This window comes from Microtus oregoni, unplaced genomic scaffold (assembly GCF_018167655.1).
Source record: "Microtus oregoni isolate MIOR12 unplaced genomic scaffold, Mior012 000028F_ref0000031, whole genome shotgun sequence".
NCBI lineage: Eukaryota > Metazoa > Chordata > Mammalia > Rodentia > Cricetidae > Microtus > Microtus oregoni.
The window spans coordinates 14960551-14988405 of record NW_024543087.1 but is presented as its reverse complement, the minus strand read 5'-3'; the positions used below and the strand labels follow the sequence as shown (position 1 = coordinate 14988405).

Sequence of the window (27855 nt, the reverse complement as noted above, 5' to 3'; positions counted from 1 at the left end):
AGCCACGCCCACTAAGCAGAAGCTGAGGCCGGAAGTAGACTCCGGGCGGAAGCTAGACTAGGCCGGCTGGGCCCTCCTTCTGACCTGCCCAAGACCCCGCCCACCCTAATGTAGGCGAAAGGTCGGCGGAACCTGTCGTGTAGCCTGGGCAGCCGAGCGAGACCTAGACCGCCCCGAGCTGCCAGGCAGACAGAGAAAACTGACCATGGCAGAAGAGCCGAAGCCTATCAGTCCGCTTAAGAACCTCCTGGCCGGCGGCTTTGGCGGCGTGTGCCTGGTGTTTGTGGGGCACCCCCTGGACACGGTCAAGGTGCGCGGTGTCTGGATTGGGGGCTTGTGGGCGGGGGAAGGCCCGAGGCGACGCGGAAAGTGGGGTCCCCCTGAGATGCTGCCTCAGGACAGGAGTGGGGCGGGTAGATGGTTCCCTGTGAAGTTTACGGAGGGTTGGTATGTAGTCTGTAAGTAGAGCGCTGTCTACCTAAAAGGGCGAAAGACTTTGCATTCAACTTCCCCAGCACCTCAAAAAGAAAAATAATTCTCGAGAATCATTCTAAAGAGAAGTCAGAGGCTGCCCCTCGCGCCCCGAGAGCCAGACAGCTCCTATTGCAAGGTCTTCGTTTGACAGTCTTCTCTGACTCAACACTATTTCCTTGGAGAGGGGAAAAAAAAAAAAAAAAAAAAAAAAAAAACCTTCTGTAAACCCAGCCTCCCCCCAAAACAAAGGACAAAGGTGGCAAAGATGTCCTTTGACACAGTTCCGTGAAGCCAGTGGGTCTCATAGCAGTTTTCTTTGCCCGAAGAGGCAATTGGCCGCTTTCAGTCAGTCACTCATTGCAGAGTAAGCGTCATTAACCTATTGCATAGTGACCCCTATAGGAAGCAATGGTGGACCCGGTGACCAGCCAGTCTCGGGCGAGGCAGTCATGGGCACAACTCACTAGAACTTGTTTCTGGACCTTTGTCTCCTCACCCCTCCATTTTTCCCCTTGCTGCACTCAGGAAGATCTGGCCGAAGACAAGGCGATAGATATCCTGTGACTTAGCGCCTGGAACCTCCTCCTCATTATCACTATTGTAAAACCTGGCGGGCAGCCAGGATGGACCTGTGGGGAGAAGATAGGAGTCTTGTGTTGCTGGGGCGTGGAACCCTAAGAAGACAGAAGTTTCGTAAGATAGTAACCTATGTTGGTGGCTTGTTAGGGCATCAGGTCCGGTTTCCTCAGAAAGAAAATAGTATCCTGTTGGCAGGCTTAGACAGCAGGCTATCTGATGGCTTCTGTTCAAGAGTGAAGCTAACCAAAGACAGAGCTCATTCTAGGGCATTCTATAGTATTCTGCAGTGCGAAATCGGGTCTTGGCGGGCAGCAAGGACTCTGCTTGTCAGTGCTTCCAAGGCAGGGGTTCATCCAAGGACCTCTATTTGTATGGCCTTATTCCTAATCCTCTTGTACAGAGGCAGAAAGCTTGTTCTGCACATCTGAGACTTTAAAAAAAAATATCCTTGTTGTTTCCTTATATAAATGTTGCTCCTATCTTGTATCCTCTTGTTCTTGATGTTTCCCAGCAAGGGCCCCGTGACCTTTGTTCTGAATTATAAATGACTGAAAATGCTCACTGGCGTGTTGACATCAGAAGACTTTTCCTTTTAGTGTAAACCAAAACCACAGACTGCTGCCTGCTGTCCTTTTGACCTCAGAGAGCTAGGTGGTCACCAACTAAACCCTGATGCTTTTGTGATTGGATTTTTGTTTTGTTCTGTTTTTGAGGCAAGGTCTCACTAGTCTATGCTGGCCTCAAACTATTATGTAGCAGAAGATGATCTTGAACTTCTGATTCTTCCATCGCCCAAATACTTGAAGGATCTTTGAGAGTTTCAAAGCAACTGAGTCATGGCCTGCATGTCCTAATAACTGAGAATTGGCACACTTCAGAACTGGGGCTTGGAAAATTTTTATGGAAGGTAGGGTTGGAATAGGCATTGAAAAAGTGGATGATTTTTAATCTGAACACTTGGGATGTAGAGGCAGACAGATCTCTGTGAGTTCCAGGAGGCCATCCTGGTCTACAAAGCGAGCTCCAGGACAGTCAGGGCTGTACACAGAGAAACCCTGTCTCCCTAAAAAAAAAAAAGAAGAAGAAGGAAAAGGAAGGAAGGAAGGAAGGAAGGAAGGAAGGAAGGAATTGCTGTGTAATCTGGCATGGGGAGGTAGGTGATTTAGGTCTTATAACACTGGTGACTAGCAGTTTGTAAAGGACAAAGATTTACTTATTTGTTTGTTTGTTTGATTTTTTTGAGACAGGGTTTCTCTGTAGCTTTGGAGGCTGTCCTGGAACTAGCTCTTGTAGACCCGGCTGGCCTAGAACTCACAGAGATCCGCCTGTCTCTGACTCCCAATTTCTTACAGTTCTGGAGGCCAGGAGTGCCAAGACGTACAGGTTTACATCTGTGCAAGGCTGTTTGTGCTGCATCACCCCATGGTGGAAGATGGAAGGGCAAGAGATCAAACTCAAGACTCAAATCTTTTTTCAGCTGTCTTTAATCCATTCATGAATACCTTCCATTAGGTCTCATCTCCCAACATTGTTACTGCATTTTGGGGTTAAGTTCCCATGTGTAGTTTGGGGCAGGAGTGAAGGCAAGTATGAGCTTGGCAATGGATTTGGGATATGGTGTCAGCTGAGGATGTCTTTAGGTCCTTACTGGTTGGGATGTCTGTTGTCACAGTGAGATAAATAGAGGGAATGTTTCAAAAAAAATGTTGTTGTGGTGGTGGAGATGTAGCTCAGTTGATAGAGTACTTGCCTACCATGCATGAAACCTTTAGGATTTGTTTGTTTGTTTGTTTATTATTTTCAAGACAAGGTTTCTCTGTATCTTTGGAACCTGTCCTGGCACTTGCTCTGTAGCCCAGGCTGGCCTCGAACTCACAAGTGCTGGGATTAAAGGCCTGTGCTACCACCACACTCCACCTTGAAACCTTTAGTTTTGATACCCAACACCATGTAAAACCTAAGCAGGGCTGGGCAGTGGTGGCGCAGGCTTTTAATCCCAGCTTGTAAGGTCCTAACACATGCAACAATAAAGGTTTATAAGGAAGTGGAGGAAGAACATCATGAAAATGGGGCTTTGGAGAGGTTGGTGTGAGGACAGCCTTGAGAGGCATTCGGAGAACAGTTAGCAGGAAAATCATCCTGGAAAAAGACTAAGTAGTACTGCCTGTTTCTATTTCTATTACAGTATAAATCTTTTACCCTAAGCCCAAGGGAGCTAAAGACTCAGTAATGCTCACAATCCTTGTAAGTCGTATTTGGGGGAGCACTTTGGGTGGGTGACCTGTCTCATTCTTTTTCTTTTTGAGATAGTCTTGTAGCCCAGTCTGTCCTTAGACTCATTATATACTCAAAGATGACCTTGAACTCCTAGTTCTCCTGCCTTCACCTCCTAAGCACTCGCATGCCCAGCTTGGCTCTGTCTTGTTTTTTGTGAAATAGTTAAGAAGATCCCTAATGGTTTGGGGATTTGGCGTAGTCACTGATAGATTGTTTGCTTAGCTTGCCTGAAGCCCTGGATTCAGTCCCCAGTGCGACATAAAACCAAGTATGGTGCTGATGAATGTATATATATAAAATTTTGTATCCAATGAAATATTTGACAATAAAAATAATGCAATTGTTATGGAGGTCCGTGGAGGAAGTAGGAGGATGATGGATTATATGCATAAGATACATTTTATACATGTCTGAAATTGTCAAAGAATAAATATAAAAAGTACTTGCAAAAGAATGAGATACTGGCCAGGCGGTGGTGGCGCACGCCTTTAATCCCAGCACTCGGGAGGCAGAGGCAGGCGGATCTCTGTGAGTTCGAGGACAGCCTGGTCTACAAGAGCTAGTTCCAGGACAGGCACCAAAGCTACAGAGAAACCCTGTCTCAAAAAAAAAACCAAAAAAAAAAAAAAAAAAAAGAATGAGATACTGGAGAACTGGTTCAGCTTAAGAGCACTGACTGCTCTTGCATAGGACCCTGTTTCCATTCCCAGCATTCACACAGCATTTCACAACTATCTGTAACTAGTTCCTGATGTCCTGGCAGACTCTATGTGCACTGCATGCATGTGGTGTACGTAATATGGTCAGGGAAAACACTCATACAGAAAGCAAAACACACACACACACTTTCAAGGAATGAGAAACCTGGTCTCTCAAAAACCCAAAATAAATAAATAAATAGAACGAGGACTAATAGTGAAGTCTGAATCTATCTATCAGGTTAAGAAAATGCTGAAGATGTCCACAAAGGCGAGCACTTCCTGTTTAAATGAAGTCGAAGGGTTGAGGATATAGCTCTGTGGGAAAGTTACTTATCCAGAGTTCTAGGTACAATCTCCAGCTCTGTAAAGGAAGAGGAAGAGGTAGGGAGAGAGAAAGAGGAAAGTGGGATTGTTGCTGGTAATTCCGGAAGGTAACTATTTTGGTTTCTGGTTTCAGGTCCGACTGCAGACACAACCACCAAGTTTGCCTGGACAGCCACCTATGTACTCCGGGACCATCGACTGTTTCCGGAAGACTCTTATTAGAGAGGTGTGCTTCAGGTGCTGGGTGTGGGCGTCCCTTCCTCAAAGGACTGTTTTTAGGGGTCAACACTACTCCCTGGGGGAAGAGGACAGCTGTGGGCTTCTGCTGGCCACAGCTCTAGCTCACTAACACATCCGCTTCATTGGCTATGGAGCCTGATAATTCCAGCTACTATGTATATAGATAAATGAAGCCAATAAAATGTTTCGCCCTTCTGGGAGATGTAAGTAGAGAATGGATCATTAGCAAGGTATAATTGAAGTTTGAATTGAGGAAAAATTCACATCCTGCTATGTGGTGGCACATACCTATAATCCAGCACTGAGAAAGCTAGGATAGGAAGATCTGAGTGCAGGGTTAGCCTGGGCTACGTGGAGAGCTCCTGTACCAAAACCAATAAAGGACTAGTGAAATGGTTCAGCAGTTGAGAACACTTATTGTTCTTGCAGAGGACCCAGGTTTGGTACCCAGCACCCATATGGAGGCTGACAACCATAACTCCAGTTCCAGGGGACCCAATACCCTTTTCTGACTTCTGAGGGCACCAGGCACACACATGTACACATACATGTATTCAGGCAAAACACTCATAAAATAAATATCTGAAAACAATAACAACAAAAAATTGAAAAAGAAGTATGTGAGGTAAAAAAAAAAGAGAGAGAGAGAGAGAGAGACCAACAGAAGTTCCACACTCCGAGAGAAGAGCATTTAGTTGTGTTAGGGTTATTTGATTGTGTAAATTTTTAATAGAATGTGATTTTTTTTCCCCCTTTGGTTTTTTGAGATAGGGTTTCTCTGTGTAGCGCTGACTGTCCTGGAACTCATTTTGTAGACCAGGATGGCCTCTAACTCACAGAGAACCGCTTTCCTCTGCCTCCTGAGTGCTGGGATTAAAGGGGTGTACCACCACCACCTGGCAATAGAATGCAATTTTTAAAATATTATTTATGAATATGGGTGTTCACATGTATGTCTGGTGCCTGCGGAGGTCAGAAAGTGGAATGGGGTCTTGTGGGAACTGGAGTTCGGCAAGAGCAGCAAGTGCTCTAAAACACTGAACCATCTCTCTGGTCCCTTTCTTCTTCTTTTGATGTTTTGAGATGGTGTCTCCTACTGCATCCCATGCTACACTTGAACTCCCATTCATCCTTCTGCCTCACTCTCCCAAGTGCTAAGATTACAATTACACTAAAATACAACTTGCACATGTTTATCTGCCAACATAGGAACTGAAGAGTGTCACCTTGTCACCTCAAAGTCTAAAGGTGCCGGGAAGGGATGGTTCATCCTTGGTGTAGCCGTGTCCGAGATTCCTGCAGGACTCAGCGTGGGAGGAAGGTGCTGAGCCAGCCTTGAGCTCTCTCAGCCAACCCCAGCTGGGTCTGTGTTTCTTCTTTAGGGCCTTCTTCCTTATCTGTCTGATAATCAGAGTAGAGGCTGAGCAGTGTCTCCAGGAGGCTCTAAACCTCAGTTCTACCCAGAGGTCTCTGCCCTTAAGGAAGAGAGCCAAGTCTACATACTTCTTGGTCAGCAATTTTTTTTTTGGCTGTATCCTGGGTGTGTGTGTGGGATGGGCCTATGTAACTCTGACTCCTAAGTCTCATATATATATATATGTATGTATTCATTTCTGATTTCCTGGGAGGCTGAGGCAGGAGGATCACCAGAATTGAGTTGGGATTCAGCTTGGGAAATAAAGCAAGAAAACAAAAACCAGGAAGAAAACAACGAAGACCTAACTCCTGCAGACTTTATTTTTATTTTATTTTTTTTAATATTTGTTTATTTATTATGTACACAATATTCTGTCTGTGTGTATGACTGCAGGCCAGAAGAGGGCACCAGACCTCATTACAGATGGTTGTGAGCCACCATGTGGTTGCTGGGAATTGAACTCAGGACCTATGGAAGAGCAGGCAATGCTCTTAACCTCTGAGCCATCTCTCCAGCCCATCCTGCAGACTTTAGTAGGCTTCATTAGTCCATATTTGTTCTCCCTATTTTTCAATGTAGCAGACTTAGCTCTGTCTTCTGGAGCCACCAGACATGAGTTGTACTCCATGAAACTGGCAGACCACGGGACGGGAGATTAGGTGGGTTGTCAGGAGGCTTGTGGGACCCTGAGGAACTGGGCATCCTTATCCCAGCGCAGAGCTGCGGGAGAGGCTTTTACGGGACTTTGTCACGCCCTGCTGTTGTGCCTTCCTCCCAGATCTCTGTGCTGCCCCTGTTATTGCCTCTGTACTTTGCCCATGGTGTGTACACCTGCAGCCTGTAGCAGTGCCAGGCTTTTGTGGGATCAGACAGAGTCTTAATAGGTGCCTCTTAATGTGCCCCTTTGGTTCTAGAAAAACGTACAGCCTGCCCAGTCTGTATCAATCTTAACTCTTATTTTTAGTATTTGTTTTAAAAATATTTTATTTTTCATTAAAGTTATATGGGCACTTAATTTTTCCCTGAAAGGCAAAGCAGCCAAGTTATCCATGTTCCTTCCTCGTACTCCAGAGGCTCTCAGCTCCTTCAGTTGTTTGCACCGCTTCTGCCTATCTGCATAGTACATTTGCTGACACATGTTTATATGTTTGTGTATCTAACATGTTCGCCTGTTAGCCTCCTTGTTCTGGTAGATTCCTATTCTTGCTTTTTTTTTTTCTTTTTGTTTTTTATTTTTCGGGTTTTTCAAGACAGGGTTTCTCTGTAACTTTGAAGCCTGTCCTGGAACTAGCTCTTGTAGACCAGGCTGGCCTCAAACTCACAAAGGTCCATCTGCCTCTACCTCCCGAGTGCTGGGATTAAAGACGTCTGCCACCACCACCTGGCCTATTCTTGCTTTTTTGCTCTGCATATCCACATAATTTTTTATCACATTTTTGTGACTTAATCCATTTCAGTTTTACTTTGTTTTGAGGTGCCAGGGATTAAATCCAAGTCTTATGCATGCTAAATACTCTGAGCTACATTTCCACCCTGCAATTTATTATTTTGGGGATTATGACTATGTTTTATCCTTTTTTTTCTTATCCTATTTGTATGAGTGTTTTGCCTGCATGCATGCATGCCTACCATGTTTGCCTGGTGCAACAGAGGTCAGAAAAAAACTCTTAATTGACGAACCATCTTTCCAAGCTTACTCCATATCACGCCAAGTCCTTTAAAAATATTTTTTATTGGCCACGTGTGTTAGCACAGGACTTTAATACCAGCGTAATGAGCTGGGTGGTGGTGGCGCACGCCTTTAATCCCAGCACTCGGGAGGCAGAAGCAGGCGGATCTCTGTGAGTTTGAGACCAGCCTGGTCTACAAGAGCTAGTTCCAGGACAGGCTCCAAAGCCGCAGAGAAACCCTGTCTTGAAAAATCAAAAAAAAAAAAAAAAAATACCAGCGTTATGGGAAGTAGGAGCATAATCTTTTTGAACTCAAAGCTGTCTTGATCTACATAAGGAGTTCCAGACCAGCCAGGGGTACAGAATGTGACTCTGTCTGGGGGTGGGGGGAGCTGAGATAAGATTTCAATACATTTCCCGGAAGGGTCTAAACTCAAACTCTAATTTGCTACATCTTTAGTCCCAGCGTTTAGGAGGCAGAGGCAGAGGCAGGTAGTTCTCTTGTGAGCTCAAGGCCAGCCTAGGTTACATAGCAAGCTCTAGGACAGCCAGGCCTATCTAAAGAGACCCTGTCTCAAAAATAAAATAAATAAAATGAAATAAATGAATAAAAAAGAAAGGAAGGAAAAGAGTGCTGCCTGGGACTGACACCTAAGGGTGACTTCTGAGCCGTGCATGCCCTCGTGCACAGGCACACACATGTATACCTAAACATGCATATATAAACACACAAATTGGGGGGTAAATCTCTCTGTGCTTCAAAAGGTGAAGATGAAAGTCACAGGGGAGAGGAGACATGGCTTCCCTATTTCAGACACGGTAGTGGTTTGCGGGTAAAGCTCAGAGGTGAGCCCTTGCTAGGCCCTTGGTTTGATTCCCAGCACTGACATAGAGTGGAAATACCTGAAAGCAGATTCTGTTGCTGCGATTCCTTGCAGGGCATCACAGGGCTATATCGGGGCATGGCTGCACCCATCATTGGAGTCACCCCTATGTTTGCTGTGTGCTTCTTTGGATTTGGTTTGGGGAAGAAACTACAGCAGAAATCTCCAGAGGATACGCTAAAGTAAGTATTCTCAGGCAGCACTCAGTGCTGTTCTTCTTGGTGGTGTGAGATGTATTGAGGAAATGTCTTGACAGTTAGACTGTCCTCTGGCTCCAGGACTGACTGTGGGCACTCGGAGTGAAGGAAATACCTGAGTTTCCTTTGTTCTACGAAATGAAAGGGCCAACAAAGAAAAGAGACTTTCCTTGCCTATTTGCTAAGTTATCATTAACTTTTCTTTTGTTTTTGAGACAGGGTTTCTCCATGTATCTTTAGAGCCTGTCTTCAAACTCGCTCTGTAAACTAGGCTGGATTTGAACTCACAGATACCCCCCACCTCCCGAATGCTGGGATTAAAGGCATGCGCCACCACCACCTGGCCATCATCAATTCTTATATGAAGGGGCGTGATCGATGGGTATTTAGAATTAACCAGGCCAGTTTAATATAATAGATTTAGTTTTTAATAATTGGGGGAAATTTACACGACAAAAGATCCTGCAAACAACAGGAGCGCAGGGCAAAAAGAGAGAGAAGCAAGGGCACCTGGGTATTTTATCTGTTTTCTGTGGCAGCTGGGGGACACACCCTAAACAGCAGGTGATTGGCTGAAGTTCCCCATCACTTAAACATAGTAAATCCCTAGAGCTGCTGTGGGACTCTCTATTTAGCCAAGGATGACCTTGAACTTCTGATTCTCTTGCCTCTACTATTGTTCCCTCAGATTACAGCTGCTTACCACTATTCCTGGTTTTATACAGTGCAGTACAGTGCAGAGGATTGAACCCAGGGCTTTGTACATGCAGACATTGTCCCAACTGAGATATTTTTCTAGTCCTTGTTGTATATTCTTTAAATTTAAAAAATTTTATTTTGGACGGGCAGTGGTGGCTACACCTATAATCTCAGCATTTGGGAGGCAGAGGCAGGTGGATCTCTTTGAGTTCAAGGACAACCTGGTCTACAAGAGCTAGTTTCCTTCACTTTTCCTACCCATTTATCAAGCGATAAAAGTTGCATTTTTGTGACTATTACACTTATAGACTTTAATCTCTGCCTTTGTCTCTGCTCCACTCTAACTTGCTTTTGCTATCAACATATATAACTGAATACTCTTTCCTTTTCCTATGTTCATACAACTTATCATTCACAAATTTTTGCTCCTGATTTAAATTTTATCCTGCTTCTCTACACTTCTTTAATTTAATTTTTTATTTTTGAGCATTCATACTTACGTATTCACCTGTGGTGAAATTTTTTCTCATGGGTTTCTTATATTTTTCTCCATATGTCTGGTCATTTCTCTGGCATTTTTGGGGGTTTGTAGATCAGCCCCATGTTGCCCGGACCATAAATTATTTTTCTGGACCAGCGTGGAGGCGCGGGAATAAAGACATAACTCACATGGCTTTATCAGGAGGGAGATTCACAGTGATCCCTCATGAAATCCTGAGTTCACATCCTGAAAATTTCTGTTTATTCTCCAAGCAGCCTTATATATCAAAACGTAAACTGAGGGGGGAATCATTAACATTCTGTTTCCTAGGTAACCAGACAAATGTCTCTGGTCACGTCCATGTCTACCTATGCCTGCTGTCACGTCTTCCTGCTCTCTACGCTAGCTCAGTCACATAGGCTGAATTAGCATCTCTATCCTAGGCGTCCTCCAAACTACAAAGGGGGAGCAGAGCAACATCCTGACCTCTTGTTAGGGTAGCGACAGGCTGTCTGGAAGGCTACCTCAGGTGTGAACTATGGCTTGAGAGCCTGGCTGCCGTGCCATAAAGAAATATGGGCCTACAGCTACAGAGAAACCCTATGTCAAAAAACAAAAACAAAACAAAAAATTATTTTGTTATTTTATGTGTATGGGTGTTTTGCCTGCATGTATGTCTGTGTTGCATGTATGTCTGTGTTCCACATGGGTGCAGTGCTTGAGAAGGGCAGAAGAAAGTGGCAGATCACCTGATATTGATGCTTCAGACTGTTATGAGCTGCCTTGTGGGTACTGGGAGTCCAATTAGGTCCTCCGAAAGATCAGCCAGTGTTCTTAACTACTGAGCCTTCTCTCCAGCCCTGTAACACCTTTTAGTAAATGTTTAGAGTTAGTTTGGGTATAAAAAGACAATTGAACTGGGTGGTGGTTGCGCATATCTTTACTCCCAGCACTCAGGAGGCAGAGGTAGGTGAATTTCTATGAGTTCAAGGCTAGCCTGGTCTACAGAGTGAATTTCAGGATAGCCAGAGCTACATAGAAAAACCCTGTCTCAGAGACAAAAAAAGACAATGGAGTCTCTTTTTTTTTTTTTTTTTTTTGGTTTTTCGAGACAGGGTTTCTCTGTGGTTTTGGAGCCTGTCCTGGAACTAGCTCTTGTAGACCAGGCTGGTCTCGAACTCACAGAGATCCGCCTGCCTCTGCCTCCCGAGTGCTGGGATTAAAGGCGTGCGCCACCACCGCCCGGCTGGAGTCTCTTTTTTTATACCTCTATTATACCTCAACAATAAAAAGCAATTGATGTACAAGCTTCTCAGAATTTAGGGGAATTTTGAGTGAAACTTTTTTTTTTTTTTTTGTGACAGGGTTTTTTCTGTGTATCCCTGGTCATCCCGGAACTATCTCTGTAGGCCAGGCTGGCCTCAGACTCACAGAGATCCACCTGCCTCTCCCTCTTGAGTGCTGGGATTAAATTAAAGGCATGCGCCACCACTGCCTGGCTGAAGGTTAGTTTTAAATGTGATTTTGCCACAACTCAGTCACTTGTGAAGAGAGTTCCAGGTGTAATAATTATCTTTATCAGGTTGGTATGTGGGCATGTCCTAATGTAGGAAGATTTAGCCTATTGTGAGTGGCACCATTCCCTAGGCAGGGCTCTGAACTATATAAGCCAGGAAACTAGAGCAGCTAAAAGCAGGCAGCATGAGTGCATTTGTTCCCCTCTGCTCTTGACTGTAAATGTGATAAAGCTAGCCTCTTGACTGCCTGCCTTACTGCCCCCAAATGATGGGTTGTAACCTGGGATTCTAAGACAAACCCTATCCTCCTTAGGTTGCTTTGGTCAGGGTGTTTGACCACAGTAGTAGAAATGAAATTGGAACCCCTGGCTCCCCCTCAGCCTGTGGGGTGGCCACAGCCACTCTCCTTGACCTTGAAGCTTTTCTGCTTGAGTCGTGACTTAGTGTTCTAGGCCCTTGGTGGCCCAGGATATGTGATATTGGAGAGAAATGGGAGTTCAATGAGGTTAGATCTCGGGTTAGAGGCTCTCCTTGCCTCATAGCAACCCAGTCACTTACAGTTAGGAAATCAAGGCTCACAGAGCCCTGGTAATTTGTCCATAGTTACTGAACACAACAGGCTCATGAGTGGAAACCGTATTTCACTATAAAGCTTTTCTCAGGGAAGAGGGGATTCTGAGTGTGTGCCTTTTGTGTGTGGGCTTCAAGGATTTTCTCTTCTTGACATTGGTACCCTTGCTCTGGTAAATTTGACATCAGAATTTACCCAGAATCTGAACTTTGTATAAAATCTGATTTACTTGTGGCCGTGCTCCTCCCCAGCCCATGTATTTACTTTTCCTGATAAAACCATTTTCTCTGCTTGGATTGCCTCAGTCCTTGGTGGGTAACTACAGATGGTTGCTTCTGGTTTTGTTCTCAATGCAGCTACCCGCAGCTGTTTGCAGCTGGGATGCTGTCTGGTGTGTTCACCACAGGAATCATGACCCCTGGAGAGCGGATCAAATGCTTATTGCAGGTAAGGGTGTGGTTTACAAGGAGGACCCAAACACATAGTTAGCATGTGTGTTAGTGCTTTTGTGGTTTTTTTTTTTTTTTTTTTCGAGACAGGGTTTCTCCATAGCTTTTTGGTTCCTGTCCTGGAACTAGCTCTTGTAGACCAGGCTGGCCTCGAACTCACAGAGATCCACCTGCCTCTGCCTCCCGAGTGCACCACCACCCGGTGGGTTTGTTGTTTTGAGTCACTGTCTTGCTATGTGGCACAGGCTGGCTGCGAACTCATGATCCTCCTGTCTTGGTCTCCCTATACTGCTGGGGTCATGGGCATGCTGTGCCATGCCTGGATTTATATTTATGTCCTTATTTCCCTTCTGTGAAATCTTTAGGCAAAACAATGTTTTCAAAAACATGGAAGAATCAAGAACAAGAAGCTAGCTGTTGTGGTGCCTTCCAGTAGGCACACGCTGAAGATGAGGCAGGGAGCTCAAGTCCACGTGTTGTGGCCCAGACTAGAATCCCAGTGCTCAGAAGTTCAAGAAAAGAGGCTTGCCACAAGTTCATTGTTGTCCTGGCCTATATAGAGAGCTGTGGGCCAGCCTGGGCTATATAAGGATACCCTGTATCAAAGTACCAAAAACCAAAATGAAAAAAACCCAACAACTAAGGATTTAACTATTGTACAAACTAGCAACTGTATAGTCTTGGTCATTTAGCTCAGAAAAATAAACACTTAAATCTCTGTATATAGATATTTTTATTTATAATAAGTCTGAACTAGAAAAAACACAGACATCCTCAAATTGGCTATATAGCTGAGGGTGGCCTTAAACATCTCATCATACTGCTTGTACTTCCAAAGTGCATGAGATCTGAAATTCAGATGTTCTTCATATTAAAAAATTATAGAATGAGCCATGCATAGTGCACACTCTTTTAATCCTGGCACTGGGAAGAAGAGACAGGTGGATCTCTGTGAGTCTGACGCTAGCCTGGTCTATATAGAGTTACAGGACAGCCAAAGCTACTTAGAGACCCTGTCTCAAAACAAAAAATCTACAGAAACAATATTATAGAATAGCATTTACTGGGTTGTTGGGCGTGGAGACATACAGCATCTCAGATAGGAGCCGCCTCCCTTCTCTCTCCAATGAGAGATTATATGGCTCAGTGGTAGAGATCTGCTGAGCACGTGCAGTGTCCAAGGTTCAGTCCTCCCAAAACGCCTTGTGCTGAGATACGAGTTGCCTTCCAGTTTCTAAAGTGCTGTTGACCAGGGCTGGCAGGGCTGAACAGGTGCATCTTGTGACGTTTTATTCACTTTCTATATTATCTTGGTTATGTTTTTTCAGGTTTTATTAATTTTTTTTTTTTTGGTTTTTTGAGACAGGGTTTCTCTGTGGTTTTGGAGCCTGTCCTGAAACTAGCTCTTGTAGACCAGGCTGGCCTTGAACTCACAGAGATCCACCTGCCTCTGCCTCCCAAGTGCTGAAAAGGCGTGCACCACCACCGCCCGGCTGGTTTTATTAATTTTTGTTTGTTTGTTTTGAAACAGAGTCTACTGTAGTCCAAGCTATCCTCATATTTACCTTATAGAGAATAGTAGCTTTGAACTCATGGTCCTCCTGCCCCTTCATCTCCACGGCTGGAATTTCAGGCATGCACCATCATACTTGGTTTAAAAAGAAAAGAATAGTTATTTCTAAAGAAAATTTAAAAATTAATTCATTGGGGCTGGAGAGATTGCTCAGTGGTTAAGAGTATTGCCTCATCTTCCAAAGGTCCTGAGTTCAATTCCCAGCAACCACATGGTGACTCACAACTGAAGGCGTAAGTCATAAACAATGCCACACCAGTTTGGAATTATGATTAATAGGGTGGTATTTATTTAAAGGGGAAAAAACTTACAGATCACCATCAGCCCTCTGCGCAACCAGGAAGGGAGTCTAGTCGCTGGCGGAGCAGGAAGTGAAGAGAGAGAGGAGAGGGAAGTGGCTGCTTTTTTAAAGGGAGACCATGCCCCAATGGGCTGGTATCTCAGCGGCGATAGGCTGGAGGAGTGGGAGGACCTCCCGTAACACCTCCCCCTTTTGTTTAAATAAGAGTTCTAAACCTACTATGAAATTATATACAATAAGTACAAATATCCTATTCTAACTAGCTTAGGTCTTGTATAATAAATAACTTGGCCAAGTCATGAGAGAAAGTAACTACATTTATATAGTCTTCAACCCCATCGAAGATCTGAGAAGGGAAATAATGTTACCTGGGTAATTAGGAAGTTTAGTAAAACAACTTCCAAAACATGCAACAAATCACAGAGACAACTAGCTACCTAGGCAATCACCTAAAGTCACATTAGCAGCGTTGAAGCAACCAACATTGGCTAAGGCCTAACATAACTGACATACCATTTTCAAAGGCAAGCAACTTTTCAAAACTATCTTACCCTGTCTTGGCAGGATATGACAGCCCTGTTTTATCCATTGATGCATGCTCTGTATCTTTGTCAGTGGTTGAGTTATGGGCATTTCTTTGCCCCAAGGCCAGTTCTGCCAAAAAGAAGGCTCCAGGTGGAGTGTTTTTGGTGCTCAACATTCTCTCGGGAATAGAGTGGTGTTGCCAGGAGCAATTGTGTCTCACTACCGCAAAACTCTGAGTTAGATTAAAGGCCATTTTCTACAGCTCTTTGAAGAAGTTGAAGATTATCTATCTATACTGAGTATAATCTCTATATATCTAAAGAACCTGATTAGTCTAATTATAAATGACAAACTTAGATGACTATTAGTCTATATAATTCTCAATATCTATCTAACTTAAAGACTAAGACAATAAACGACTGTGAAACAAATGAGGACAATGACCTCCAAATATAAACAATGTACAAATATACATTGCAGTAGGTAAATATATATCAATACACAAACATTATATAAGTATCTTAATCAGAGGTAGAAATGTACCCTGCAATATGGTAAATATATACAATATATATATATATATATATAGATCAATACAATATATGTCAATACATGAAAATGTTTTAAGCAGAGGTAGAAACATGCATGCAGGGGCTGGAGAGATGGCTCAGCGGTTAAGAGCATTGCCTGCTCTTCTAAAGGTCCTGAGTTCAATTCCCAGCAACCACATGATGGCACTCAGCCATCTGTAATGAGGTCTGGTGCCCTCTTCTGGCCTGCAGGAATACACGCAGACAGAATATTGTGTACATAATAAATAAATAAATAAATAAATAAACAAAAAAAAGAAACATGCATGCATACAATAGTCAATGTAATTTAACTTTGTATCAATATACAAGAATCTATACCAATATATTTGTCTAAAAACAGTAACTCACAATTACAAATCTATTATCCCATCATCCCTCTTTTTTTTTTTTCCAAAATGATCGGGCTGGAGAGATGGCTCAGTGGTTAAGAGCATTGCCTGCTCTTCCAAAGGTCCTGAGTTCAATTCCCAGCAACCACATGGTGGCTCACAACCATCTGTAATGAGATCTGGCGCCCTCTTCTGGCCTGCAGGCACACATGGAAGCAGAATATTGTATACAAAATGATCCCTGAGCTTATAAAATTCCTCCCCCAACCGTCAATCGTATACTAATTATAATCAACCCCTAAATGATGTCCCTAAACCCAAGGGCAAACTTTACTGGGAGAGGGGATGTCGTCCTCTAGAATTACTTCCAGCTGTCATGGGGGCGACGTTCTTTCTGGGGGATCCTGTGAAAGTAAAATGATGGTTAAATTTCAAGATCAATGTCTTTTAAAATTGCCAATAGTCTCTGAGTATTTTGTGCAGGTCTGGCCAAAATGTTGTATAAGATGTGCACCATTTCAGCTAACCAAGTTGGAACTGTCTTGTGCAGCTGGTATCCAAAGCAGGTCTTGTAGTAGCGCTATCAGTATCATGACGTCATATCAACCAGGTAGAGTTGTTGTTATGGGGCCCCATCTTCTTCCTGGAAACTTCAAATGTCACTTCAGGAAAAACTCATTGTTCATTATGAAAAACTTAAACATTAATCATATAGGCATATATATATATATTCAATGAAAGACATGATAGATATATTCAATGAAAAGTATGATAGATATGAAGAAAAGCAAAGATGTTTTCTAAGCTCATATTTCTTTCTGTCCCACATCATGGCTCTTGACATGAGACAGAAACTCCAGAAACTCTGGGTTTTTCTCTTACTAACAGGCTTGGAATTGGAGAGGGACTGAGCCAGAGTCCAACTTCAAAACCAGCTTTATAAATTTAGAAATATGGTTTAATTTTACTTACACAACCCATTCAGTTTTCTTGATATTTCCTATTGGGCAGGTATTCTTCCATCTGTCAGTATCCAAACATCCAGGGTCCCTTGAATTTCTCAAAGATGAGTGTTTTCCTGTGGAGATAAGAACAGAACCCTGCCCCCATTCTATATGTTTTTCTTACCACCTGTATGAATATCATCATTGTGGATGAGTTGTCATTTCTCCTTTCCAAGAGGTTTCTCCTTTTCAAATCGAAACTTTATTAATTTTGATGGTATCCACAATTTTTCTTCTCCTGTGGAAACAAGAGCAAAACCCCTTCCCCAACGTAGCACATCTCCTGGCTTCCACTGAGAGGTCAGCACATCTTTGAAATAAATCGTTTGATTTAGTTCAGCAGACTTTTCCATTATCCAATGTCTTTCTGCTGCTGTCGTTCCTTTCTCATTAGCGTTAAGAAAATTCAAGGTTAATAAAGCATTATGTAATCTATTTCTGGGGGTATTTTCAGTCCCTTTCTGTTTGTTCAGCATATCCTTTATAGTACGATTTGATCTTTCTATAACTGCCTGACCTGTAGGATTATTTGGTATACCTGTAATGTGTTTTATATTATAATAATAATCAAAAAAGCATTTCATTTTCTTAGATACATATGCTGGACCATTATCTGTCTTTATTTGCGCAGGTATACCCATGATGGCCATAACTTCCAATAAATGTGTGATTACTGAATCAGCCTTTTCTGAGCTCAGGGCAGTAGCCCATTGAAAACCTGAATACGTGTCTATGGTGTGGTGTACATATTTTAATTTACCAAATTCCATAAAGTGGAACACATCCATCTGCCAGATTTCATTTCTCTTAGTACCCTTTGGGTTACTCCCTGCAGGCAACGGTGTTTGATTATAGAAAGAACAAGTAGGACATCTCTTTATAATGTCCTTAGCTTGTTGCCAAGTAATGGAAAATTCTTTCTTTAGGCCTTTACTATTGACATGATGCTTCTTATGAAATTCTGAGGCCTGCAACACACTTCCAATCAATAATTGATCACTCTCAGTGTTGCCTTGGGCTAGAGGACCAGGCAGACCTGTATGGGACCGGATGTGTGTTATGTACATCGGACAAAGCCTGTTCCTGATTATGTCTTGTACCTGGAGAAACAATGAAGTCAACTCTGTGTCATCTGGTATAAATTTAGCGGTTTCAATATGCAAGATAACTCTTTCTGCATATTGTGAATCTGTAACTATATTAAGAAGTTCTTTAAAATCCCTTAGCACCATAAGAATGGCATATAATTCTGCCTTCTGGACAGAATTATAAGGGCTTTGTTCCACCTTACTCAATTCATCTGACTTGTAACCTGCTTTCCCTGATTTATTTGCATCAGTATAGAACGTACGGGCTCCAGTTATTGGAGCATCACATACAATTCTAGGAAGAATCCAAGAAGTTCTTTTTATGAGGTTAAGTCTACCACTTTTGGGATAGTTGCTATTAATTTCTCCCAAAAAATTAGCACAAGCTCTTTGCCACGGTTCATTGTCTTCCCATAACATTTTTATTTCTTCAGTAGTAAAAGGCACTATAATTTCTGCTGGGTCTATACCTGCTAGTTGACGAAGTCTCAGCTTACCTTTTATAATTAATTCAGAGACTTTTTCCACATAAGTTTTTAATTTTTTACTTGGTTTATTAGGTATAAATATCCACTCTAAAATAATATCTTCCCTCTGCATTAGAATCCCTTTAGGAGAAATTCTGGAAGGCAATATGACTAGGATGCAGCTAAGATTTGGGTTCACCCTATCCACATGTGCCTCCTGTAATTTTTCCTCAATCATTGTCAGTTCCTTTTCTGCTTCAGCTGTCAGTTTTCTTGGACTATTCAAATCTTTATCACCATCTAAGGTTTTGTTTAAATGAACTATTAGATCAGGTGTTATCCCAACAGCTGGTCGGAGACTGGAAATGTCTCCTAACAATCTTTGGAAGTCATTAAGAGTCTTTAACCTGTCTCTCCTAATTTGTGCCTTTTGCGTTTTAATTTTCTCTAACCCTATTCTGTAACCTAGGTAATTAATAGAATTTCCTCTTTGAATCTTTTCAGGGGCAATTTGTAATCCCCACCTAGGCAAGACTTTCTTTACTTCTTCAAACATCCTTTCTAAAGTATCTTTATTTGAATCAGATAACAAGATATCATCCATGTAATGATAAATTATGGACTTGGGGAATTGTTTACGAATTATTTCCAATGGCTTACTTACAAAATATTGGTACAATGTAGGACTATTGAGCATACCCTGTGGTATGCTCCTATTGATATCTCCTATTAGGCTGAGAATTATTATAAGTAGGCACTGTGAAGGCAAATTTTTCTCTATCCTTTTCTTGTAATGGTATAGTGAAAAAACAATCTTTCAAATCAATAACTATAAGAGGCCATCCTTTTGGTAACAGAGAAGGCAAAAAAAAAAAATTCCAGATTGTAGTGGGCCCATAGGTTGAATTACTTTGTTGACAGCTCTTAGATCTGTCACCATTCTCCATTTACCAGATTTCTTTTTTACAACAAACACAGGAGAATTCCAAGGGCTGGTTGATTCTTCAATATGGTGAGCATCTAGTTGCTCTTGCACCAGCTGTTCCAATGCCTGTAGTTTATCTTCAGCTAGAGGCCACTGTTTGATCCATATTGGCTTCTCAGTTAGCCATTTTAAAGGTAGGGCTGTTGGTACCTCTAAAGGTTTGGTATTTGCTGTATGTTCTTGTACAGCCTGAATGGCTGGTGACCTTTTTCCATAATACCTCATCATATCCTTCCCAGAATTATGAGTTCCTGGAACTACAGGAATGTTAATCTGGGTATTCCATTGCTGTAGCAGGTCACGGCCTCATAAATTTATGGCAATATTGGCTATATATGGCCTTAGTCTTCCTATTTGCCCTTTGAGCCCTATGCATTCAACCCATCTTGTGCTTTGTTTTACACGAGATAGGGTTCCAATTCCCAGGAACTGAACATCTACCTCTTGAAGAGGCCAATTCGGATGCCAAGATTCTGGGGTAATGATACTTACATCCGCACCTGTGTCTAATAAGCCTTAATAAAAGTGCCATTTATACAGACTCTTAGCTTTGGTCTTTGATCATTAATAGAAGTCTGCCAAAATATACGTTTACTCTGTCTACTGGGTTTTTTGACTCATCCTCCACACGTATTTCATCATTTAGACCAGTATTACTTTTTACAGCAGAAATTGGAGCTTTTAATTTTCTTGGTGAGGCACGTTCTCCACTGTGACTGGGAATGACTGGGCCACTGTTGGCTTGGGGGCCTGTGAGAGGCCCCTCAAGGAGTTTCCCGACGGTATCGGGTTGCCTTGTTTGTCTGTTGTTGACCTGCATTCGTTGGACCAATGTCGGCCTTTACCACATCTCCTACATATACCTGAAGGCCTAGGTCTCAGGTATATGTCATTCCCAGAGGAGATAATATTCCTAGAAATTCTGTGCCTGCAATCCCTTTTCAGATGTCCTAATTTACCACAATTAAAACACCTGGCAGTTTGATGTCTCCTCATTGCTGTGGAAATCGCTTCTCCTACCCAAGGGTCATCGTTATAGTTAAACGTCTCAACATTCATCGTATGCTGAATCCATTCATCCATAGGTGCTGATCTAGACTTTAAAGGCCCAATTATCTTTTTGCATTCTATGTTCGCATTCTCAAAAGCTAGAGATTCAAGACGTATTTGTCTAGCTTCTGGGTCTGTTACCCCTATGTCCAGAGCCTTAATTAATCTTTGCAAAAAGTCAATAAAGGGTTCTCTCGGTCCCTGCCTAATTCTAGTATATGATTCAACCCTTTTTGCTGGATCTTGTATCCTATTCCAAGCATTTAAAGCTGCTTGGTGCCATAGACATAGTACTTCATCATCATAAAGAGCTTGGACCTGTGGATCAGCATATTCTCCTGCACCAAGAATTTGATCTTGGGAAACCTCGACACCTTTTGCTCTTCCTTGCTGCTCCATATGTTTGGATTCTTCTCTGAAATAAATTCCAAACATCAAGGAAGGTCCATTATCTAAAACTGCAGACACTAACTGATGGAAATCATGGGGGGTAGCTCTAGCATTAGAAGCCCAAGTCTTTATCATTTCCTTTACATATGCAGAGTGCAAGCCAAAATTAACAATAGCTTGCTTAATTTCTTTTAGATCATTCATTGCTATTGGCGTCCATCTAGCTTCTCTGACTCCCTTTGAGCCTTTAGAAGTTGACGCTTTGTCAGAATTAAGTATAGGGTATGCCGCTAAAACCTTGGGTAAGCCAGTTCTAATAGCTGGTGTTGGCATTGTATCCTGTCCTTGTGCCTTATTACTCTGTTCACCAGCTCCAATCATTTCTTCAATCATTTCAAGTCTTTTTATTATTGTCTTTATTATTGTCTCTTTTGAATCCTGAATCTCCTGACCTGCATGAGTTTCTAGTAAAGATTGTATGGTTTTAGGAGTGCCATGATCTTCCTAAATGATAGAATATTCAAAAGAGTACTGAAACCTAGTAACCAGTAAATTAAGTTATCCCCATAGTTATATAAACCTTGCATGATATAACCCATTGTATTGGTAACCAGAACAGTAAAATTCGCGTTGGAAACGAAAACTGCCATATTACCTATTATCCAGCAGGTGGCGCTCTTGCCAAGTCGCGACGAAAACAGAGTCCTGTTTCAGAGTCTGTCTAGTATTTGTTAAAAACTGGAAAATGTAAGTTGCTCAACAAAGTAAATGTAATTAAATCAATTCCAGAGACGGAACCAGAAACCCAGAATCCAGGGGTAGAGAAGAGCAACCTGGAAGCCGCTTATGCCTCCACGTGACAGAGTCACCCTGAGGGGTTGCAGCTTTCAGCAACCGCGTGCTCTGGTTCGTGCTGCTTAAGAGCTGTGCTTGCAAGGGAGATTTAAAAATGACTCAGAAAAGAGCAAACCACATGGCAGAGACTACGTGGGCCTGTGGAGTTTAAATCCACGTGGGGAGGCCGGCGGCAGTGGCTGAGGAAGGGAGGGCTCCCGCCAAGCCGAACTCGCGGCCAGCAGCCGAGCGGGGAAAGGAGAGGTTCTAAAACCAAACGTTGGGTGCCAACTGAAGGCGTAAGTCATAAACAATGCCACACCAGTTTGGAATTATGATTAATAGGGTGGTATTTATTTAAAGGGGAAAAAACTTACAGATCACCATCAGCCCTCTGCGCAACCAGGAAGGGAGTCTACTCGGCCACGGAGCAGGAAGTGAAGAGAGAGAGGAGAGGGAAGTGGCCGCTTTTTCAAAGGGAGAGAGACCACGCCCCAATGGGCTGGTATCTCAGTGGCGATAGGCTGGAGGAGTGGGAGGACCTCCCGTAACACACAACCATCTGTAATGAGGTCTGGTGCCCTCTTCTGGCCTGCAGGCATACACACAGACAGAATATTATATACATAATCAATCAATCAATCAATAATTTTAAAAAATTAATTCATTGTTATTGGGATGGAGTACATATGACACAGTGCGTATGCGGTCGGCAGAGACAACTTGGTTAAGGTGGTTTTCGCTTCATGTGTGTCCTGGGGATCAGGCCTATGTCACAAGCTTGTACCTTACCCACCGAACCAGCTCTCTGGCCATTTTCTTACTTTTCCCGAGACAATGCCCCTTTCCCCTTTGGTGCTGTGGAGCGAGGTAGCCACTGATTCCTTTGTTTCAGTTTTGTTTTTCAATTTGAAGTTTTGTTTGGTTCCTCTTTGTATATTCTAATTTCTCTACTCAAACTATCCATTTCTTTTCTGTGGCTACTTTCATGTTTCAAGCATATTCATGATTTTTTATGAAAGGATTGTTATGACTGCTTTAAAAACCTTCGTCAGGTGGCTCTAGCACCCGGATCTTGTTGGCATTATTGTCTTTCTTTGAGTGGGTACATGAGCATGTGGAGGCCTGGGCTCAGCCCTGGTGTTGGCCCTACGGGTCCACCCACCTTGTCTTTGGAGACAGGGTCTCTCACTAGCCTGAGGCTGAACCGTTAAGCCAGGCTGGCTAGCAGGGAGCCCCGACCCTGCTGGGTCTATCAATTCAATGGTGCTGTTTTGACTTGATGACCTTCTGTCCCTCCCAGATTCAGGCCTCTTCAGGGGAAACCAAATACACTGGTACCTTGGACTGTGCAAAGAAGCTCTATCAGGAGTTTGGGATCCGTGGCTTCTACAAAGGGACTGTGCTCACACTCATGCGAGGTAAACTGAAGCACTGCACTCTAGGTCACCTGAGAAGGTCAGCTGATGAGAGTCTGTCATGAGAAGCTGTCTGGACTGTAGACCAGTGCTGACACATGCCCTTACATGCCAGTAGCATGTGTCCTGCTTATAGGCAGTCTCATCCAGTGTGGACACAGAGAAGGATGGAGAGGTTTATCCTTCCTGAATGTCTTCAGGGATGGAGTCATGATGTGGGAAGGCAGTGGCTACTCGTTAGAAATCATGGCTGAAGGAATGAGAGGGGAGGAAGGAAAGACTTAGGAATAGTGAGCATCTCTTCAGAGTTTGTTTTCCGTTGTGAGTCTAGTCTTTAATGGCTGAGCCATCTCTCTAGCCCAAAAAATAAAAAAATAAAGCTTAAAAATTTAAAAATAAAAAGGCTGAGCCTGGCAGTGGTGGAGCACACTTTCAGTCACGCACTTGGGAGGCAGAGGCAGGCAGATTGCTAAATTCAAGGCCAACCTGATCTACAAAGAGTTCCAGGACAGCCAGGGCTACATAGAGAAACTCTGTTTCAAAAACAAACAAAAAAAGGACATAGCTGCTTAAGAATTTCTTGGGCTCTTCCCAGAGAAGAACACACAGTCCTGAAGATGAATGCATATAAGTAAAATTATACAAACCAAACAGGTTGGATTTATGTATTTATACTACATATGTGTGTATATATGTAGTATCTATAGTATATATTTAATATGAATATATGTAGTATAAATATATTTAGTGTGTGTATATGTACATATGTGTACATGTATATATATACATACACATACATATATATGAAAACAAAGAAAAAGGTTGATTTTGAAAGAGAGCAAGGGGGTGGTGCATGGTGGGGTTGGAAGGAGGAAAGAGAAAGGAAAATGATGTAATTATAACCTCAAAAAATAAACACATTAGCCAGGTCATGGTGGTACCAGCACTTAGGAGGCAGGGGCCCGGGATCTCTGAGTATTTGAGGCCATCCTGGTCTACAGATCGAGTTCCAGGAAGCTATGATTACACAGAGAAACCCAATCTTAGGGGCTGGAGAGATGGCTCAGCAGTTAAGAGCATTGACTGCTCTTCCAAAGGTCCTGAGTTCAATTCCCAGCAACCACATGGTGGCTCATAACCATCTGTAATGAGGTTTGGTGCCCTCTTCTGGCCTTCAGGCATATATACAGACAGAATATTGCATATATAATAAATCAATAAATATATATAAAAAAAAGAAACTCAATCTTAAAAAAAAAAGAAAAAGAAAAAAAATGTTTTTAAATAGAACTCAGGAATCTCTGAATACTCTGGTGCCAGTCTGTGGAGATTCTAATGTGTTTTTAATTCACCTCCTTCTTGTTATTAACAGATGTTCCAGCCAGTGGGATGTACTTCATGACATATGAATGGCTTAAAAATCTCTTCACTCCAGAGGGAAAGAGGTGAAAAGAACATTAGAATGTAGAAGCCATTTTCCTACTTCTGGGTAGGTTGTCCCCTCCCGTAGGTGGGTCTGACGCAGACATGATACTTGTTCTTGGTTCCCTGTAGATGTCCTTTAGTAGCTGCTGGGGTGTAGCTGACATACCTATTCTGTGCCTTGCTTGGTGAAGGGCATTTTAAATAATGCATGGAACCCCCTCCAACAGAGTAGCAGCTGCCAGGTTGTGGCCCTTGAGCCTCCTCCCCCCAGCTGAAGCCCTTTCCCAAGTGCGGTGCAGGGGCTGGTCTGAACACCATGCCACGGTTTTGTCTGACTGGGGTTGTGGGGTTCTGCAGCGTTAGTGACCTCAGTGTACCTCGGATCCTGGTGGCTGGAGGCTTTGCGGGGATCTTCAACTGGGCTGTGGCAATCCCTCCAGACGTGCTCAAGTCTCGGTTCCAGACCGGTGAGTGGTACGGATCTGGACAGGGTGGGCTCTAGCACTGACTGCCATGGGGTGCAGGGGTTTTGTTTTTGTTTTTAGATCTTTTTTTTTTTTTTTAAATATGTTTATTTATTACATATACAATGTTCTGCTTGCATGTATACTTGCAGGCCAGAAGAGGGCACCAGATCTCGTTACAGATGGTTGTGAGCCACCATGTGGTTGCTGGGAATTGAACTCAGGACCTCTGGAACATCAGGCAGTGTTCTTAACCTCTGAGCCATCTCTCCAGCCCTTGTTTTTGTTTTTAAAGAAAGGGTCTCATGTAGCCCAAGCTGGCCTCTAACTTACTATGTAATATGTAACCAAGGCTGATCTTGAATTCTTGCTCCTTCGGCATACCTCCCAAGCGCTGGGATTATAAACAGAGGTACCCCCTTCTTACCTGGTGAGTGCTCAGGTCTCTGTTCATGGCAGAATCCATCGGACAAACCTTTTCCACATTTCTATGCTAGAAACCCTAGGGTTTCTTTCATGTCAATCTAAACACAAAACAGGAGTCTGCTCTCCCTCCCCGACATGACCTGAGCTGTTTAATTCCATTTTTAATTCCCTTGGCACCATTAATCCATATATTTGTGTCTTTGCCCCAGTATCAGCTGCTTTGTGAACTACTTCTAGATGACTGTCAATGTGTCCTTACCCTGGTGCTAGCTCTGACCCAACATTTGACTATTAGATTGTCCTCATGTGTGTTGCTGTGGTCAAGTCACAAAGCTTCCTGGAATTTAAAAAAAATTGGGTTTTGCCCTACAGCACCTCCTGGAAAATATCCTAATGGTTTCAGAGATGTGCTGAGAGAGCTGATCCGGGATGAAGGAGTCTCATCTTTGTACAAAGGGTTCAATGCAGTAATGATCCGAGCCTTCCCAGCCAATGCAGTGAGTATCTGACAAGGGCTAGGATTTTTCCTTTTGGACTCAGTGCAAGGAACTGGCTTTTGCTTGCTTTTGGGATTGCCAGAGCTCCCCATCCACTGGCTTTCTTGTAGCTGCCAGCATTGTCACAGTGGGACTCCTTAAGGTCAGAGATTTGAATTTCTTGATCTGGTTATCAAAAACGGTGGTTGCAGGCTTTGTGTTTTCTCTATTTCTTCTCTTCCTTCTCTTCCCATCCTTCTCTTCTATTACCCATTTCTAAAAACAAGATCCCTATATGTAGCCCAGGCTGCCTCAAACTCTCAGGAAAAGTGCTAGGATTGTAAGGGTGTATCGCCACGCCTAGCCTAGGCCATGCACATCCTTTAAAATTTATTTTTATTTATTTATTTTTATTTTTTTGAAACAGAAATTCTCTGTGAAACAGTCCTGGCTATCCTGGAACTCATTCTGTAGACCAGGCTGGCCTCTTCTGCCCCCCAAGTGCTGGGATTAAAGGTGTACACCACCACTGCCTGGCCTATTTTTATTTTTTGTGCATTGGTGTTTTGCCTGCATGTATGTCTGTGTGAGAGTGTCAGCCCTTTTTTTTTTTTTTTTTACAGGGTTTCTCTGTAGCTTTGGAGCCTGTCCTGGAACTAGCTCTTGTAGACCAGGCTGGCCTCGAACTCCCAGAGATCCGCCTGCCTCTGCCTCCGGAGTGCTGGGATTAAAGGCGTGCGCCACCACCGCCCGGCTGAGTGTCAGCTCTTACAATTACAGACAGTTGTGAGCTGCCATGTGGGTGCTGGGAATTGAATCCAGGTCCTCTAGCAGTTAAGTCAATGCTCTTAACTACTGAGCAATCTCTCCAGACCCAGCCATGAACATTTTATTCCTCTTGGGAGTAAGTGACTATGCTTCCTTTTCCCTCTCTCTTCTCTACTCTCCCTATCTTTTCTTTCTTCTTCTAGCTGGGTGCTACTGTGTAGTCCAAGTTGGTTTCAAAGTTGCAGCCTCTCTAACTTAGCCTCTGGAGCATTGGGTGCACAGGTGTTCTTTACCATGCTCAGCTTAGTTTGTTCTCTTAGTATGGGTAGGAATGGGGTTAGGTAGGGAAGGGGCTCTGGCATTGGCAGGGCTAACCAAGCACGGCGCTGCTGGTGGAATCTACAGTCACTCCCTCTTGCTGTTTTTTCTTTCCCACCCAACCTCCTCTTAGGCCTGTTTCCTTGGCTTTGAAGTTGCCATGAAGATCCTTAACTGGATTGCCCCCAACTTGTGAGGCTGAGGACTGTTCAAGACTTCTGGATGCTGGACTGCTGTTGCTAAGAAGCAGTGGGCAGGACTAGGTAGTCCTGAAGGGTGAGGGGAGGGAAATGGTGGAATCAGAGCTCCAGGCATGGCTATGATGGTGAAATTGTTGCCTTAACAACATCCTCTACCTTGTATAACTTGGTGTGCCATTTTGAAACTTGAATTTAGAAGATTTCCAGAGAATTGGAGATGGAATAAATAGTTTATAGACTTACTACCTTTGACCAAATTGCCACCTCCTGGTTGACTGATGGCTCTATTGCACTCAAAATACTCCTCGCTGAAGAGTTGATGGCTCTTCTCTGGAGGCCCCTTGCCTGTTTTCAACCAGCTAAATCAGGAGCTGGGATCTTCTGTTGTTAGCCAGGAAAACCCAGCAGATTTCTGTGGTGCCATCTACTCCTGGGCTGCACAGAGCGATGTAGGCCTGAAGCCCACATCTGCCTACCAAATGGACTAGGTAGATATACCTAAGAACAGACCACCTATTAACTATTGTTTGATATTTTTACACAAGAATATAATAAAAAAATAAACAAGAATTGTCTAAATTCCCAGGAGAAGGTGGAGAATTTTCCCTCCTACTCAGTGAAGACATCCCAAGCCTCCTGGGTAAGTGAATGCCATAATATAGGAAGGCTCTTTTTGCTCATTCTTTCCCCATGAGAGCACCCAATTTTAACAGAAAACAATAAATATTGTTTCTAATTTTT

General features: G+C 43.1%; 1 protein-coding gene across 1 annotated transcript; it reads left to right on the top strand.

Moving 5' to 3' along the window:
• Positions 1-98: 98 nt before the first annotated feature.
• Positions 99-27855, top strand: Slc25a20 (solute carrier family 25 member 20). The gene is made up of 9 exons (XM_041677156.1): positions 99-310; positions 4489-4581; positions 8621-8748; positions 12388-12478; positions 22923-23040; positions 24410-24482; positions 24820-24929; positions 25725-25849; positions 27048-27855. The coding sequence occupies exons 1-9, from the start codon at positions 206-208 to the stop codon at positions 27108-27110; spliced, it is 906 nt and encodes a 301-aa protein (XP_041533090.1). The 5' UTR covers positions 99-205; the 3' UTR covers positions 27111-27855.